Source organism: Heloderma suspectum, chromosome 6 (assembly GCF_057233095.1).
Source record: "Heloderma suspectum isolate Gila_16-S chromosome 6, 16-S_ref, whole genome shotgun sequence".
Classification (NCBI taxonomy): Eukaryota; Metazoa; Chordata; class Lepidosauria; order Squamata; family Helodermatidae; genus Heloderma; species Heloderma suspectum.
Genome location: NC_139463.1, coordinates 78,492,299 through 78,507,826, shown reverse-complemented (window position 1 = coordinate 78,507,826; position 15,528 = coordinate 78,492,299). Strand labels below are relative to the sequence as shown.

The following is a 15,528-nucleotide window of genomic DNA, read 5'->3' as shown; positions in this document are numbered from 1 at the left end:
AAACACCATCAAATTCTCATCCATGTGCATGGGCCAAATTCTGTAGGTACATGGAGAGGACCATGTTGTACCTGCATGACATATACATGTTAAAGATGAGGAGCCTGTCAGAAAAAAGAAAGATGTGGCTGGCAGCCCTAATTCAGCACTAACATGGTTGTTGAATGCCCAGGGATTCAGACCTTGACGTTTAACAGCAAAGCACTCAAACTCAGCCTGATAGGACAAATCTGTCAGTTTTGGTTTCTCCCATATTAAATCTCAAGTTCTTTCCATTCTGAATAAGAATAAATTATTATCCAAACTCAAGTGAAACAATATTCTCACCCATCCCTAGTACTTGTCAGAGCAATCCTATCCTAGTCATGCACCCTAATGTGACTATTCCACCAAATTCACCATGATACACTGTCCCGCTGGGAAACTATTGCCTGATCCACTTAGCCTCTGTAGCATTTTCCCCATGCAGTTTCAAAGCCCCTTCCCTGAATGGCTAATGGCTCTGTCTGTTTCTCATGGGAAGGACAAACAATGAATCCAGATGGGTGTCAGTGCAACAATAAGTGAAGGGATGGTAAACTAAGAAGAGAAGAGAAGAACAGAATCAGGACATTCATACTAGAAGTCCGTAACATCACACTTTATTGAAAGAGATGATATCTGAGATGTGGATGGGAAGGAAAGGCAGTTGGAATTCTTTGCCAATCCTCTTTTCTTGGAGTACTAAGGTAAAGATGTTTCCTTCAAATACTAAATGCTTCAGATCTTCAAATAGGTCTGGATTCAGTGAAGCTACCTCTGATGGAGGAAGCATCTCCAGATGCAACCCATGATGAAGGAAGATGTTAGCATCATATATGTGTTGGTGTATAGAATGGAGACGTGCAAACCCATTGTTTCCTGTCCTGTCTTCTGTTATAGAATACCAGAGACTACTGTGTGGAGGAGATTGTGTGTGTCTGGGGTGGTGGGTGGTGGTGGAGGAGATTGTTTCTGTCTCTGTTTCTGTTTCTGTGTGTGTGTGTGTGCATGTACGCGTGTGTGCGCGTGCGCAGACACACACACAGGAGAGAAAGAGAGAGAGCAGTCACGTTTCTTAGTTTTTAACATTCAATGTATGTCTTTTCTCACATGCATAATATGCTGCATCCAGCTGAAGAAGCTGAATACTGCCCACCAGAAAACTATGGTGGCCTTGAAAAGTCTCCTGAACTGCAGCCTGTATGATAATACAGAACCAGAGGGTTTGTCAAGTACCTGCCAATAGAAGTCTAATCAGCTGCACTGATGATGATTTAAAAAATTGTATACCTTCTTACAAGCAATAATTGTAGAAATGTTGCGGAAGCAGCAGGTTGGACTAAATAGATTGAGGAACATGCGTACTCTTACCTCCATGAGTCCATCAAATATCTCTTTCATGACATGCTTAAACTACCAACAACATTGTGAAGCCATGGGATAATACAGTAGGTTTGGGAATGATATAGATTCAATATGCTTTTTTAAATTAATGAGAGGGAGTGGAAAACAGAATGGGTTCGATCCAGATCCAGACTAAGGATCTTCTAGATGGAGGGCTCCTAGCATCCTTCATGTGATGGAGGAAGTTTCTGTGGATCTAAACCATGATAAAGGAGGCTACCAAGATGTTAGGATCTTATATGTGCTGGCGAATAGAAAGGAGAGCTGCAAATCCACTGCTTCTTGACCTATCTTCAGTTACAGGGTACAAGAGACTCCTGGGTGGACGAGATTCTCTCTGTGTCTGTGTGTGAGAATGTGTATGTGTGTGTGTGGGGGAGAGAGAGAGAGAGAGAGAGCAGCCATTTTTAAAACATTATGTCCTTTTTCACATGCATAATAAGCTGTGTTTTGTTTTCCTTCATTTCCCACTCTTTTTCTGCTTGATCAAATGCTACTGCTCCTCCATAAGCCAGATCTGCACAACTTCTCTGACTGAGGAAGCTGAATATAGCCCACCAGAAAAATATGGTGGCCCTCGAAAAGCCCCAAGTACCTGGCAGTAGATGTCTAGTTGGGTGAATTGATGATAGCATTCAAAATGTTGTATGCGTTCGTAGCAAAACCCCGTCTCTCTTCTCCCAGCCTACGGCCCCTCAAAAGAGGGTTTGCTTTTACTTCTGCTTGGTCAGGTTGTCCCCACCTGAGGCATCTGCCTTTAATAACTTTTAAGATACTCTTATATTTCTTTAAGAGTAGTGGAGTGTGTGAGATATGCCCTTTTAGTTTTTATCTTGGTTATGTATGAGTAGAGTGCTTATGAATCAAGTACAGCCTCTGGGTAAAATAACCAAAACCATTTATCTAGCTTAAAATAAATATTTAAATTAGAGCTGTGTGCATGTGGCCTCTTGAAATTCTCCACCTTACCTGAGGGCAGAGAAAGTTGGGAGACAATTTCACCAAATTTCTCCAGGGGGAGAAGAAATTCTCCACAGTGTCTCCCAGGTAGGGCTCCCCATTGGCAGGGCTTGTTGCCCCACTTCTTTCTGTTTTGTTAATGGGTTTGAGGTTTTCATGCCACAACAGCATCAACTGTCTTGACAGGCTGACCCCATTTGGCATCCACTGCAATGCAGGTGGGGGCAGTGTTGTGTCAAGCTCTAGGGATGAGGTGGAGTTAATGCTCTGTCAAAATCTGTCCTCCGATTTCCTGAAAGTTTTCTCCCTCTATGAAAGAGCTGTCCATCGTTCTGCCTTATTCAGGATGCTTTTTAATTTATCTTTGTGGTACTTTTGAGTTTACCTAATCACAGCTAGCCTCCCAGGCTGCCTGTGCATCCTGATCTGAAAACAAACAAACAAACAAAAACCCCTATGGGAGGAATTACCTCATGGTGCCTTAAACTGGGCTTTAATTAAAGTGTAGAAAGCTACTACGGACTGCCAGAGAGATGACTGTACAATGAAAACAGGACACCTGTGCTCACTCCTTGGCCACCTACTAAGTAAACAAAGTCCAAGAAACCCAAACTCAACCCGCGAGAATTTCTCCATCATTTCTTCCCCATTGAATTTCTTTTCAAAAGCAATTTCTCTTCTATCAAATTGAATGAGAATGATCAAAAAAAGGTGGGAGAAATTTTCAGCACAGCACTAATTTAAATTGTAAAAGATTTCTTTAATATGAAGTTCTTGTTCTTGGCTACATTATGATTTAACATCCTAACCTAAGGCTTAAGGCCACTATCCACCCCCATCTCACCCCCAGGAGATGATGATGCTAATCAAGCCAATCCCTATCTCAACCACCTATATATTAAACTGTCCCCTTAATTGACACTCCTTCACTCCTGCACCCCCTCCCATCCAACATTCTCAGTGACCAATCGCCTGGCAGCAGGCACCAAACCAATCACAGGGTTCCATATGTTCCCACTCACTCTCCAGGCAACCTCAAATGTATGGAGAAGCTATTAAACCATAAACACAGAGTTTAAATAAATACAACCATGGGGTGGTTTTTCCACATCTCCTCCACTCCCTTTATTTTCAACACAGAGGATGATACTTGGCTCAATGGTGCTGTGCAGAGTGTGAGTGCTGGTAGGGAAAGTCATAACTTTACAGAACGGCAAACAGTTCCTTAAAGTCCTTTCCTTCAGTGACCCTTGAAAAGTCCCTAGCACCCTGCCTTAGATGTCTAGCTGGCTGCATCAGTCATAAGTATTCAGAATGCTGTATGGGCTCTATAAGCAAAGATTGTAGAAATGCTGCAGAAGCAACAGGTTGGACAAAGTTAGGGGGAGGGGATGTGATGCTTGCCTCGCCCCTCCCAGTTGTGGTGGTGGTTGTCATTGTTTGAATTAACACATTTTTTTAATTGGCAGTTGAGATCACTTCAAAGCAAAGTGAGAGCCTTCAGCCACTGCCATCTTCATTTCCTATGAATGCCTCTAGGCTATACCATGGGGTTCAGAGACAACCTTAGGAAATGAAGATGGCTGACAACTGCATGCTGCTGCTTCCCTATGCAGTATATCCAGCCACCAGAAACAAGAAGGGTGAGGAGGGACTCCTGTCTGGTAAGCTGTGGGAAGGGCTAAGGAGAACAGTTGGGAGCTAGGAAGGGCAGCAGTGAGCCATCTGAATGGGGGGTGAGTGGTCAGGGAAACCAGCAGGAAGAAGGTAGGGAGAGAAGCAATAAGCCAGTGGGGGTTAGGGAAGCCAGAGGGAGCACCCTGTAGGGTTGTGTGTGTGTTTGTGCTTCCATGTCTGAATAGATGGGGCTGCATATGCATAAGGAAGAGTGAAGGAGAGAGAAAAGGATGGGGGCAGGATTAGAGGGTTCCTGAACAGGAATGAATGCAGTTTTTCATGTGCTTGCAGTGAGGAGAAGGGAGGGATGTGTGTACATGGGGCATGTGTGTGTGTGAGAGAGAGAGAGAGAGAGAGTAAGCATATATGGGTGGTGATCCAGAATGAGAGAGAAAAAAGGGGGTGAATTGGGTGCCAGAGGAGTTGGTGATGGTGGAAGTGTTTGCCTTCTGTGAAATAGTTTTCTGTTGATGCTGAAAACCATGGGATCGAAAGAGTTATTTAGTGTGTTTGCCTCAGCTTGTACTCAGTCTTTGGGGCACGTTATGTATGTATCTATTTATTTATTTAGTACATTTATATCCCACCTTTCTTCCATCATGGAACTCAAGGTGGCTTCATGTGGTTCCCACGTGGTCTTCCTCTCCAAGCACTGACCAGACCCAAACCTGCTTAGCTTCAGCAAGGTGGCTGCCTCATGGGCTTTCAGACTATGCCCTTTGTGACTAGCAGCCACACCTTCCATGGCAGCCATTTGTGGTGATGCTCAGGACAGTTTCTCAAATTACCAGATGTGTCACAGGCCCCAAATGGTTGCCTGCTCCTGGACTAATTATATTGTGAGCATTTCCACTCTTACCTCTGTGCATCCAGGACATATTTCTTCCATGGCATTTTTAGACTACCAACAACATTGTGATGCCATAGAATAATAGGTTTGAGAATGATACTTCATGGTTCTTATAAGCTTTTTAAACTAATGGAAGGGAAAGGAAGAAAGAATGGGTTGGATCCATCTTGAGGGTGCATCCCCTCCTAGCACTAATAATGAAAAGGCAGTGTGCAGCTATTCCATCTTTTCTTCCTTAAAATAATTTTTTGTGGTAGGAGAAAAGATGGAAGAAGTGATGGGAAAACATGGGAGAGACACAAACTGAAGATGTCATCATCTGCCCTGCTCCTCCACACATAAAATTCTGTGAATGAAACAGTGTGATTGTGCAATAAAAACCTTGTCCAGAGGCACCCCTTTATGGATCACTGCCTTGTTGTGGCGAAGGGGCTTGCGTTACTCAGTGAAGCCATAAGCTATGCCATGCAGGGCCACACAAGATGGACAGGTCATGGCAGAGAGTTCTGACAAAATGTGGTCCACTGGAGAAGGAAATGGCAACCCACTCCAGTATTCTTACCAAGAAAACCCCATGGAACGTATCACAAGGCTAAAAGAGATGATGCCGGAAGATGAGCCCCTCAGGTCGGACTGTGTTCAATATACTACTGGGGAAGAGCAGAGGATATTTCCAAGTAGCGCCAGAAAGAATGAAGCGGCTGGGCCAAAGCCGAAAGGACACTCAGCTGTGGATGTGTCTGGTGGTGAAAAGAAAATCCGATGCTGTAAAGAACAATATTGTTTAGGAACCTGGAATGTCAGATCAATGAATCAAGGTAAGCTGGAGGTGGTCAAACATGAGATGGCAGGATTGAACATCGACATCTTGGGAATCAGCGAACTAAAATGGACAGGCATGGGCGAATTTAATTCAGGTGACCATCGTATCTACTATTGTGGGCAAGAATCCCTTAGAAGAAATGGAGTCGCACTCATAGTCAACAAAAGGGTGGGAAGAGCAGTACTGGGGTACAATCTCAAAAACGATAGAATGATCTCAGTACGAATCCAAGGCAAACCATTCAACATCACAGTAATTCAAGTCTATGCGCCAGCCACTGAGGCCGAAGAAGCTGAGGTTGATCGATTCTATGAAGACCTACAACACCTTCTAGAACTAACACCCAAAAAAGATGTCCTCTTCATCATAGGGGATTGGAATGCTAAAGTAGGAAGTCCAGAAATAACCAGGATAACAGGCAAGCATGGCCTTGGTGTACAAAATGAAGCAGGACAAAGGCTAATAGAGTTTTGCCAAGAGAACACGCTGATCATAGCAAACACTCTTTTCCAACAGCACAAGAGGTGACTCTACACATGGACATCACCAGATGGTCAATATCGAAATCAGATTGATTATGTCCTTTGCAGCCAAAGATGGAGAAGCTCTATACAGTCAGTCAAAACAAGACCTAGAGCTGACTGTGGCTCAGATCATGAGCTGCTTCTTGCAAAATTTCAGCTTAAATTGAAGAACGTAGGGAAAACCACTAAACCATTCAGGTATGACCTAAATCATATCCCTTATGAATATACAGTGGAGGTGAGGAATAGGTTTAAGGGATTAGACCTGATAGACAGAGTGCCTGAGGAACTATGGACAGAGGTCCGTAACATTGTTCAGGAGGCAGCAACGAAATCCATCCCAAAGAAAAAGAAATGCAAGAAAGCCAAGTGGCTGTCTGATGAGGCTTTACAAGTAGCTGAGGAAAGAAGGGAAGCGAAAAGCAAGGGAGAAAGGGGAAGAGATATCCAACGAATGCAGAGTTCCAGAGAATAGCAAGGAGAGACAAGAAAGCCTTCTTAAATGAACAATGCAAAGAAATCGAGGAAAACAACAGAATGGGAAAGACTAGAGATCTCTTCAAGAAAATTGGAGATCTCAAGGGAACGTTTTGTGCAAAGACTGGCATGATAAAGGACAAAGAAGGCAGGGACCTAACAGAAGCAGATGAGATTAAGAAGAGGTGGAAAGAATACACAGAAGAACTATACAGGAAAGATCTGAATGTCCCTGATAGCCATGATAGTGCGGTCACCGAACTTGACCTGGACATCCTTGAGAGTGAAGTCAAGTGGGCCTTAGGAAGCATTAGTAACAACAAAGCTAGTGGAGATGACAGTATTCCAGCTGAGCTATTTAAAATCCTAAAAGATGATGCTGTTAAAGTGCTGCATTCAATATGCCAACAAATTTGGAACACTCAACAAATGGCCGCAAGACTGGAAAAGTCAGTTTACATTCCAATTCCAAAGAAGAGCAATGCCAAAGAGTGTTCAAACTACCGCACAATTGCGCTCATTTCACATGCCAGCAAGGTGATGCTCAAAATCCTACAAGCTAGGCTTCAGCAGTATGCGAACCGAGAACTACCGGAAGTACAAGCTGGGTTTTGAAGAGGCAGAGGAACTAGAGATCAAATCTCCAACATTCGCTGCATCATGGAGAAAGCAAGAGAATTCCAGAAAAATGTATATTTCTCCTTCATTGACTACGCTAAAGCCTTTGATTGTGTGGATCACAACAAACTGTGGCAAATTCTTAAAGTGATGGGAGTACCAGACCACCTTACCTGTCTCCTGAGAAACCTGTACGATGGTCAAGAAGCAAGAGTAAGAACCAGACATGGAACAACTGAGTGGTTCAAAATTGGGAAAGGAGTACGACAAGGCTCCATATTGTCACCCTGCCTATTTAACTTATATGCAGAGTACATCATGAGAAACGCTGGGTTGGATGAATCACACCTCGGAATTAAGATTGCTGGGAGAATTATCAACAACCTCCAATATGCAGATGATACCACCCTAATGGCAGAAAGCAAAGAGGATCTCAAGAGCCTCTTGTTGAGGGTGAAAGTGGAGAGTGCAAAAGCTGGTTTGAAACTCAACATTAAAAAAACTAAGATCATGGCATCTGGCCCCATCACTTCCTGGCATATAGAAGGGGAAGAAATGGAAGCAGTGACAGATTTTACTTTCTTGGGCTCCAAGATCACCGCAGACGGTGACTGTAGCCATGAAATTAAAAGACACTTGCTCATTGGGAGGAAAGCTATGGCAAACCTAGACAGCATAGTAAGAAGCAGAGACATCACCTTGCCGACAAAGGTCCGTCTAATCAAAGCTATGGTTTTCCCACTAGTAATGTATGGCTGTGAGAGCTGGACTATAAGGAAGGCTGAGCACCGAAGAATCGATACTTTCGAACTGTGGTGCTGGAGAAGACTCTTACGAGTCCCCTGGACTGCAAGGAGGTCAAATCAGTCCATCCTAAAGGAAATCAACCCTGAGTGCTCATTGGAAGGACAGATACTGAAGCTGAAGCTGAAATATTTTGGCTCCTAATGCGAAGAGAAAACTCTCTGGAAAAGACCCTGATGCTGGGAAAGACTGAAGGCAAAAGGAGAAGGGGACGGCAGAGGATAAGATGGCTAGATAGCATCACCGATGCAATGAATATGAACTTGAGCACACTCCGGGAGAGAGCGCAGGACAGGAAGACCTGGCATGCTATGGTCCATGGGGTCATGAAGAGTCGGACACGACTGAACAACTGAGCAACAACAACAACCAGAGGCACCCTTCGCTAGTTGAAATTAGGCCCTGCTTAAATCAATACAAGTTAGTTACAACTTTGCTTAAGTCCCATTGATTTAAATAGGACCTTTAATAGGGATGTCTGTCGCTGTGAAATCTGGCCCTTTGGGGGCTTGACAGACTCTTGCTGGGCATCGAACTTGGCTCGGTTTCCCCCAAATCCAGGAACTTTTTCTGTTTTTTTTTTTTTTTAAATGCATAAATAGAAATGTATGCAAATTTCACCTGCACCTTGTGCAATTTACACAAATCGCAGCTGCAATTTGCACACATTTCTATTCATGCAAATAAAAACAACAACAGAAAATCCACTAACTAGCCCAACTTGATGCAGATCAAGTCAGGCCAGCTCATAGAGAAACAAGCCAAAGTCCAGAGGGCTGAGCTGATGAACGGTTAGCAAGCTCCACCCCTCAGAGAGATTCATCCGACATCCCTATGATCAACAAGCAGTCTGCATCCATTGCAACCAACTTTGAGATTACCATACAATGTGGCAAAAACGTATCAAGAGTACAAGTAGCTACTGTTTTGTTGTTGTTGTTTTAACATTTGTTGTTATACAGTCAAAAATATTATCAGGCATTCTTATTTCCAACCTGCTTCCTTAACATTTCACTTTTTGCAAATGATACACACAAAAACTTTATTTCCTTAAAATAATCCAAATGATTGATTTTATGTAAGAAATCAGTGAGTAAAATTAAAGTGTTAGTGATTCATACATTGCTTTATATATACTGAAATATTTTAGCACTGTTGGGAAACAATAAAATGACGCCCAAGAATAAATCTATGTTGAATTAGACTCTTGTATCCTGTTCCTTGTATGCCTAAACACACAGAATTAAGCTGCCTGTAAGCCACATAGCTATTCATGAAGTATGATTCATGGAGGTGTGATTTTGCCATTTAAACAATCTGGATTCCCCAGTAACATGGATAATGATATCATTTACAATTTCATAACATACGGGTAGATGAAACACAAATGGGCATATTACTTCAGGGGTAATATGTGTACTACCTACTTTGCAAACAGTTAAATTTGAAATGAAGCTTTAAATGTATAATTATTTTCACTTCTTTCATAAGTATTTCTGCGCTTACTACTATATCCTTAGATAATATGAATGGTGAACATAGAAATGAAAAATAAAACACAGATTGCAGAATTCATCCTTCTTGGATTTGGAGATCTCCAGAACCTGCAGATTCCCTTCTTCCTGCTTGTCCTGTTAATTTACATTGTGACCATGGCTGGAAACCTTCTCATAGTTGTGCTTATTGTAGTTGATCCACATCTATACACACCAATGTATTTCTTCTTAGGGAACTTGTCTTGCCTAGAAGTTTGCTACAGTTCAACCATCCTGCCCAGAATGCTGGCCAGTTTCCTATCTCGTACTAAAGCCATTTTCATTAGGATCTGCCTCATGCAATCTTTTTTCTTTGGTGGCTTGGCTGGCACAGAATGTTATCTTCTCTCTGTAATGTCTTATGATCGATATTTAGCAATATGCAAACCCCTGCATTATGCAGCACTCATGGATAGTAGGCTCTGTCGACATCTGGCATGTGTATCTTGGTTAAATGGTTTTCTTGCCAGTGCCATGTTGACAATGCTTATGTCACAGCTAATTTTCTGTGGTCCAAATGTAATTAACCACTTCTTCTGTGATATTATTCCAATTATAAAACTATCCTGCAGTGACACACATCTCATTTCTATGTTGCTAGTCCTTCTGTCTACTGCATTTACTCTTCCTCCTTTTGTCCTAACTTTGACTTCTTATGTCTGCATCATTTCTAAAATCTTAAGAATTTCCTCTGTGGTAGGAAGGAGAAAGACCTTCTCTACGTGTTCCTCTCATCTCATTGTTGTAACCATTTTCTATGGGACTCTCATGACTGTTTATGTGTTACCTGAAACCAATGAGCTGATAGATCTGATCAAAACCATCTCTGTCTCCTACACCATTTTGACACCATTGGTGAACCCCCTTATCTATAGCCTAAGAAACCGAGAGGTCAAGGAGGCCTTGAGAAGACTTATTTGTAAGTGTTTTACAATACATTGGACAAGATAAATGGTAACTTAAGCGGGGGGAAATAGAGATTGTTACGGTGATTCTTGTGAGAGGTCCTTTACTGAACAGTGAACAGGCAAAGGGATTGACCTCTGAACCTGGAAGTTTCTGTTTCAAATTCTGCATTTAGCATGTACAAGATAGGTTGCCTTAGGAAAGCTGTTATCTGTGCCTTGGCACCCCCTCCCCTGTCTGCACAGTTCTTGACCCAAAGAGAACAGCTGAGCTGAATGCTTTTCCATGTCTGTCTGCATCTGTATTTTTCTGAACATGCAAGATTTCAGTTGCTCATTCATTACAGTGTGTCTTGATAAAGGATCACTCACAGCATCAAAGAAAAGTCTTCTGAAGTGGTAAGGAAGTTCTGCATGTTCTGAAACAACAGCTGATGAAGACATAAGCTGAAATGCATTCAGCAATCCCCATTGGATCAAATGGCATTCTAAGACTAAAAGCATTCCTTTAAATACCAGACATGGAACAACCGAGTGGTTCAAAATTGGGAAAGGAGTACGACAAGGCTGCATATTGTCACCCTGCTTATTTAACTTATATGCAGAGTACATCATGAGAAATGCCGGGCTGGATGAATCAGAGGTTGGAATTAAGATTGCTGGGAGAATTATCAACAACCTCCGATATGCAGATGATACCACCCTAATGGCAGAAAGTGAAGAGGATCTCAAGAGCCTCTTGTTGAGGGTGAAAGAGGAGAGTGCAAAAGCTGGTTTGAAACTCAACATTAAAAAAACTAAGATCATGGCATCTGGCCCCATCACTTCCTGGCATATCGAAGGGGAAGAAATGGAAGCAGTGACAGATTTTACTTTCTTGGGCTCCAAGATCACCGCAGACGGTGACTGTAGCCATGAAATTAAAAGACGCTTGCTCCTTGGGAGGAAAGCTATGGCCAACCTAGACAGCATAGTAAGAAGCAGAGACATCACCTTGCTGACAAAGGTCCATCTAATCAAAGCTATGGTTTTCCCAGTAGTAATGTATGGCTGTGAGAGCTGGACTGTAAGGAAGGCTGAGCACTGAAGAATTGATGCTTTCGAACTGTGGTGCTGGAGAAGACTCTTACGAGTCCCCTGGACTGCAAGGAGGTCAAATCAGTCCATCCTAAAGGAAATCAACCCTGAGTGCTCATTGGAAGGACAGATACTGAAGCTGAAGCTGAAATATTTTGGCCACCTAATGCGAAGAGAAAACTCTCTGGGAAAGACCCTGATGCTGGGAAAGACTGAAGGCAAAAGGTGAAGGGGACGGCAGAGGATGAGATGGCTAGATAGCATCACCGATGCAATGAATATGAACTTGAGCACACTCCGGGAGAGAGCGCAGGACAGGAAGGCCTGGCGTGCTATGGTCCATGGGGTCACGAAGAGTCGGACACGACTGAACGACTGAACAACAACATATCCAAATCACTTCATTCATCAATACAATAGGCTTTATTACACTTCTGTTGTGTTTTTTGGTTGCAGTGACTCCAAGAGATGGAAACTAGCTAACACATAATTGGAATGTTAAGTTATGGACAGTGTTAACCCATACATTCCATGGTATTGGTGATGGTGGAATCTCTTATAATGAAGAAATGTACTATAACTGTAAAACTGAAAGTTGTTCAGATAAGACCTGTCCATTTAAAAATATATGCTTCCATCATGTCTTTATAGTAGAAGCTACATTTTATTGTGCTGCCTTCTGGTGGACAATTTGCGATATATCTTTGGACAGACAAACCTTCATTATTGACATTTTCTTGGGATCTTGACTTCTTTTACATGGATTTCTCACTCCTTTTGCCTGGGAAATAAATTGTATGCCTTCAGGACTAGGCATGGGACTGACCTTATACCACTCCTCTCCATGTCATTAGAAAGACAAGCCACCCAAATAGGTTTGCCTGTTTGAGCTGAATAGCACTGCCAACTCTTGAAATCAATCAATCAATCAATCAATCAATCAATAACTCTTGTGCTTGCATAACGTCTACAGTAAGTTTGTGTGGGGTGGGAGGCAGAGTCAGGGATGGAACCCAGCAGGTTTAGGTGGATCCAGGCACAGAAATCAGTGACTGCAGGTGGGTTCAAGGACAAACCCAGGACTAGGACTCACCTCATAACCTGTCAATGGATCCATCATTCTCTTCCCAGCTGCCCAGATATGTGTGCAGTTTAGAATGTAGAAACAAACAGTTGAAACTGTAGTGAACAATACAAACCTGAAGCCATATTGACACTCCTTTGCCATATGCACAAACAATTGGGCTGTTTCGTATTATATATGCTGCATTTGTGAACTGGTTCCCAATCCCGAGTAAAAAAAGGCACACATACATTTCCTCTATTGTGGTGCAAAACATCCACATTTATACACTGCAGATTTCCAAATAAATAAATAAATAAATAAATAAACAAACACATGTGTAGCGAATCGCGATTAGGAAAGGATTGAGTCCCACCGTGTGTCTCTTTTGAAGGGAAACGCCACAACAAATATAGGGCTTAATGCTGAGCCAAAATGCCCTAATCCATTTTTGCTGCCCCTAAGGCAATAAAATGGAGGATTGTTAATTAACTGACCATGTGTATGCATGTGCGTGAGAGAGAGAGGAGAGAGAGAGAGAGAGAGAGAGAGAGAGAGAATGAACAGTGGGGTGCAAAAGGGGGAACAACTGGAAGTGTTGCACCTCTGAGGAACTGGCAAATATGCCTCTCATTTCCTGTAAGTCCACTGCGAAAACAAAAACAAAAACATGCATTAGTATTATCTCATTCCCTGAACTGAATTGAAATGGTGGGAGCCAGCTGCCCAGGAAAGACCCATTATCACTATGAATCTTGTGGTAGAGTGGTGGTCTGGGGGAAATTACCCCCCACCAGCATTTCTCAGCCTTCATTCAGTGCAGAGAATGGTTAAAAAATGGCAAGTGGGAAGCACTTTGAAGATAAAAATATGGTGTGTGGGGGTTTGGGGGGGTCAGCATCCTCCTTCCCCTCATCCCCACAAGACATTGAATAACCCCATCTTCCACTTCACTGTGATTTGCCATGGACCTACATTCTCACACATAGCCCATGCTGCTCTCATGGCTAGTTTGACCCATATATGGGATATGTATTTGAGAATCTTCTAGCAAGTACAAAAATTTATCTTATGAGTTGGCCCCTTCAGGCTTGTGTAAAAGGAGAACTGCAGTAACTTTGCACCAAGGAGTTCTAAGAGCCAGATTTCATAGACCAAATGGACCACTGCATTTTTAATTCAAATACTGGTTCAGCAGGACTGCTTGAATCCAGAGCACTGAGATCCCCATTGTAATCAAATGATGCCATTCACCTCCAATCATGGGAAGGTGAAATGGATTAGGGTCAGAAAATGGACTGTGCCCATTCTTATCATAAACACACATGCAATTCCAAGGGTGAATTTTAGGAGTTTCATCTGTTTATTAATGATTATGCAGAAGGTAAATACAGTTTATTCACAAAGTACTATGTGAAGACTTTAAGGAATTAATCAGTTAACAAATTCTGATTATGTGTTAGTATTTATATTGGAGAAAAAGGATCATATTTCTTTAAAATACTTAAAGAAGAATTAAAGAAGTATGGTTTCTTTCCAACAGCAACAGATTGAGAATTAACACATTTTTATAAAGCAAATTTTTTTTTGGAAGCAATTTTAAATCAATTTCCCCTCCATCTGCTTTTTAAAACACCAGAAAGTTTAGAATTATGAAATAACAACAACAGCAACAACAATTTTATATATATATATATATATATATATATATATAATTCAAAGTTGAGAGTCAGTTGGTGATACCTTTTTGACTGCCTTCCTGTTGACCAGTTCTCATGTAGGGATGGTGGAGAATTCCGCCATGGACTCCAATGAGGACTCCACCCCTGGAGTCCGTGGTGGAACAGAACACTTACCTCCGCCTTCCCGCGGAATCCTCTTCGGACGGATCCTCCAGCTCTGGATTGCCAGCGATACAGCCACCATGCCATATTGCTGGCTGAAGGGGACTGGCTGCAGATGCAAATGGTGTCCAGGACACCATTCACAGCCCTGTTTTTTTCACATGATAGGCTACACAAATATTTGCGTAGCCTATCGTGTGAATGAAAAACAGGGATGTAAGTGGCATCCGGGATGCCATTTGCGGCCGTAAAGTTCTTAGTTTAAGCTGAATGCAGCCATTTACAGATGCATTTAACTCAAACTAAGACCTTTATAGCCACAAATGGCATCCTGGACGCCATTTGCGTCTGCAGTCAGTACCCTTCAGCCAGCGTACAGCATGGCGGCCGTATCAATGGCAATCTGGAGCTGGCCGGTGGCTCTGCAGAAATGCTGCAGAATGGAGCTGGCCAAACAGGATTCTGGGGGGAGGAATGGATCGCTTCCCCCCTGCGGGCGGATTTCCCATGGACCGGCAGGTAGGGAATCCGCCCATCCCTATTGTCATGAAATACACTTCACTGGAAAGCTCTTGACATGCAGATTCCGCTAATAACAATGGTTTTCACTATAATTCAAAGTTCGGAGTTTATTTCTGTCCACAATGCCTAAAAAAAGAATTACTCTATCTTCTATAACAATGTACTATAACATTTTATTTTTAATATAAAAATGTATAGTATAATTAAACAAATATAATTTACTGCAAATTGGAGCAAAAAGAAATATGAACACAAAAAAGTCTCTGTACACCTTTATAACGCCTTCATGGATCACTGCCTTGTTGTGGCGAAGGGGCGTGCATGAATCAGTGAAGCCATAAGCTATGTCGTGCAGGGCCACCGAAGACAGACAGGTCATGGTGGACAGTTCTGACAAAATGTGGTCCACTAGAGAAGGAAATGG

The 15,528-nt window shown here is 42.4% G+C and overlaps 1 protein-coding gene across 1 annotated transcript; it reads left to right on the top strand.

The window, feature by feature from the left end:
- Positions 1–9,687: 9,687 nt before the first annotated feature.
- On the top strand, positions 9,688–12,154 carry LOC146341317 (olfactory receptor 6N1-like). Its single transcript, XM_084807364.1, has 2 exons — positions 9,688–10,612; positions 12,132–12,154. The coding sequence occupies exons 1-2, from the start codon at positions 9,688–9,690 to the stop codon at positions 12,152–12,154; spliced, it is 948 nt and encodes a 315-aa protein (XP_084663490.1).
- Positions 12,155–15,528: the final 3,374 nt, after the last annotated feature.

Coding starts and splice junctions, on each gene's coding strand:
- LOC146341317 (XM_084807364.1), top strand. CDS start 9,688: ATGGTGAACATAGAAATGAAAAATAAAACACAGATTGCAGAATTCATC. Junction 10,613..12,131: donor GGCCTTGAGAAGACTTATTT/GTAAGTGTTTTA, acceptor TTTTGGTTGCAG/TGACTCCAAGAGATGGAAAC.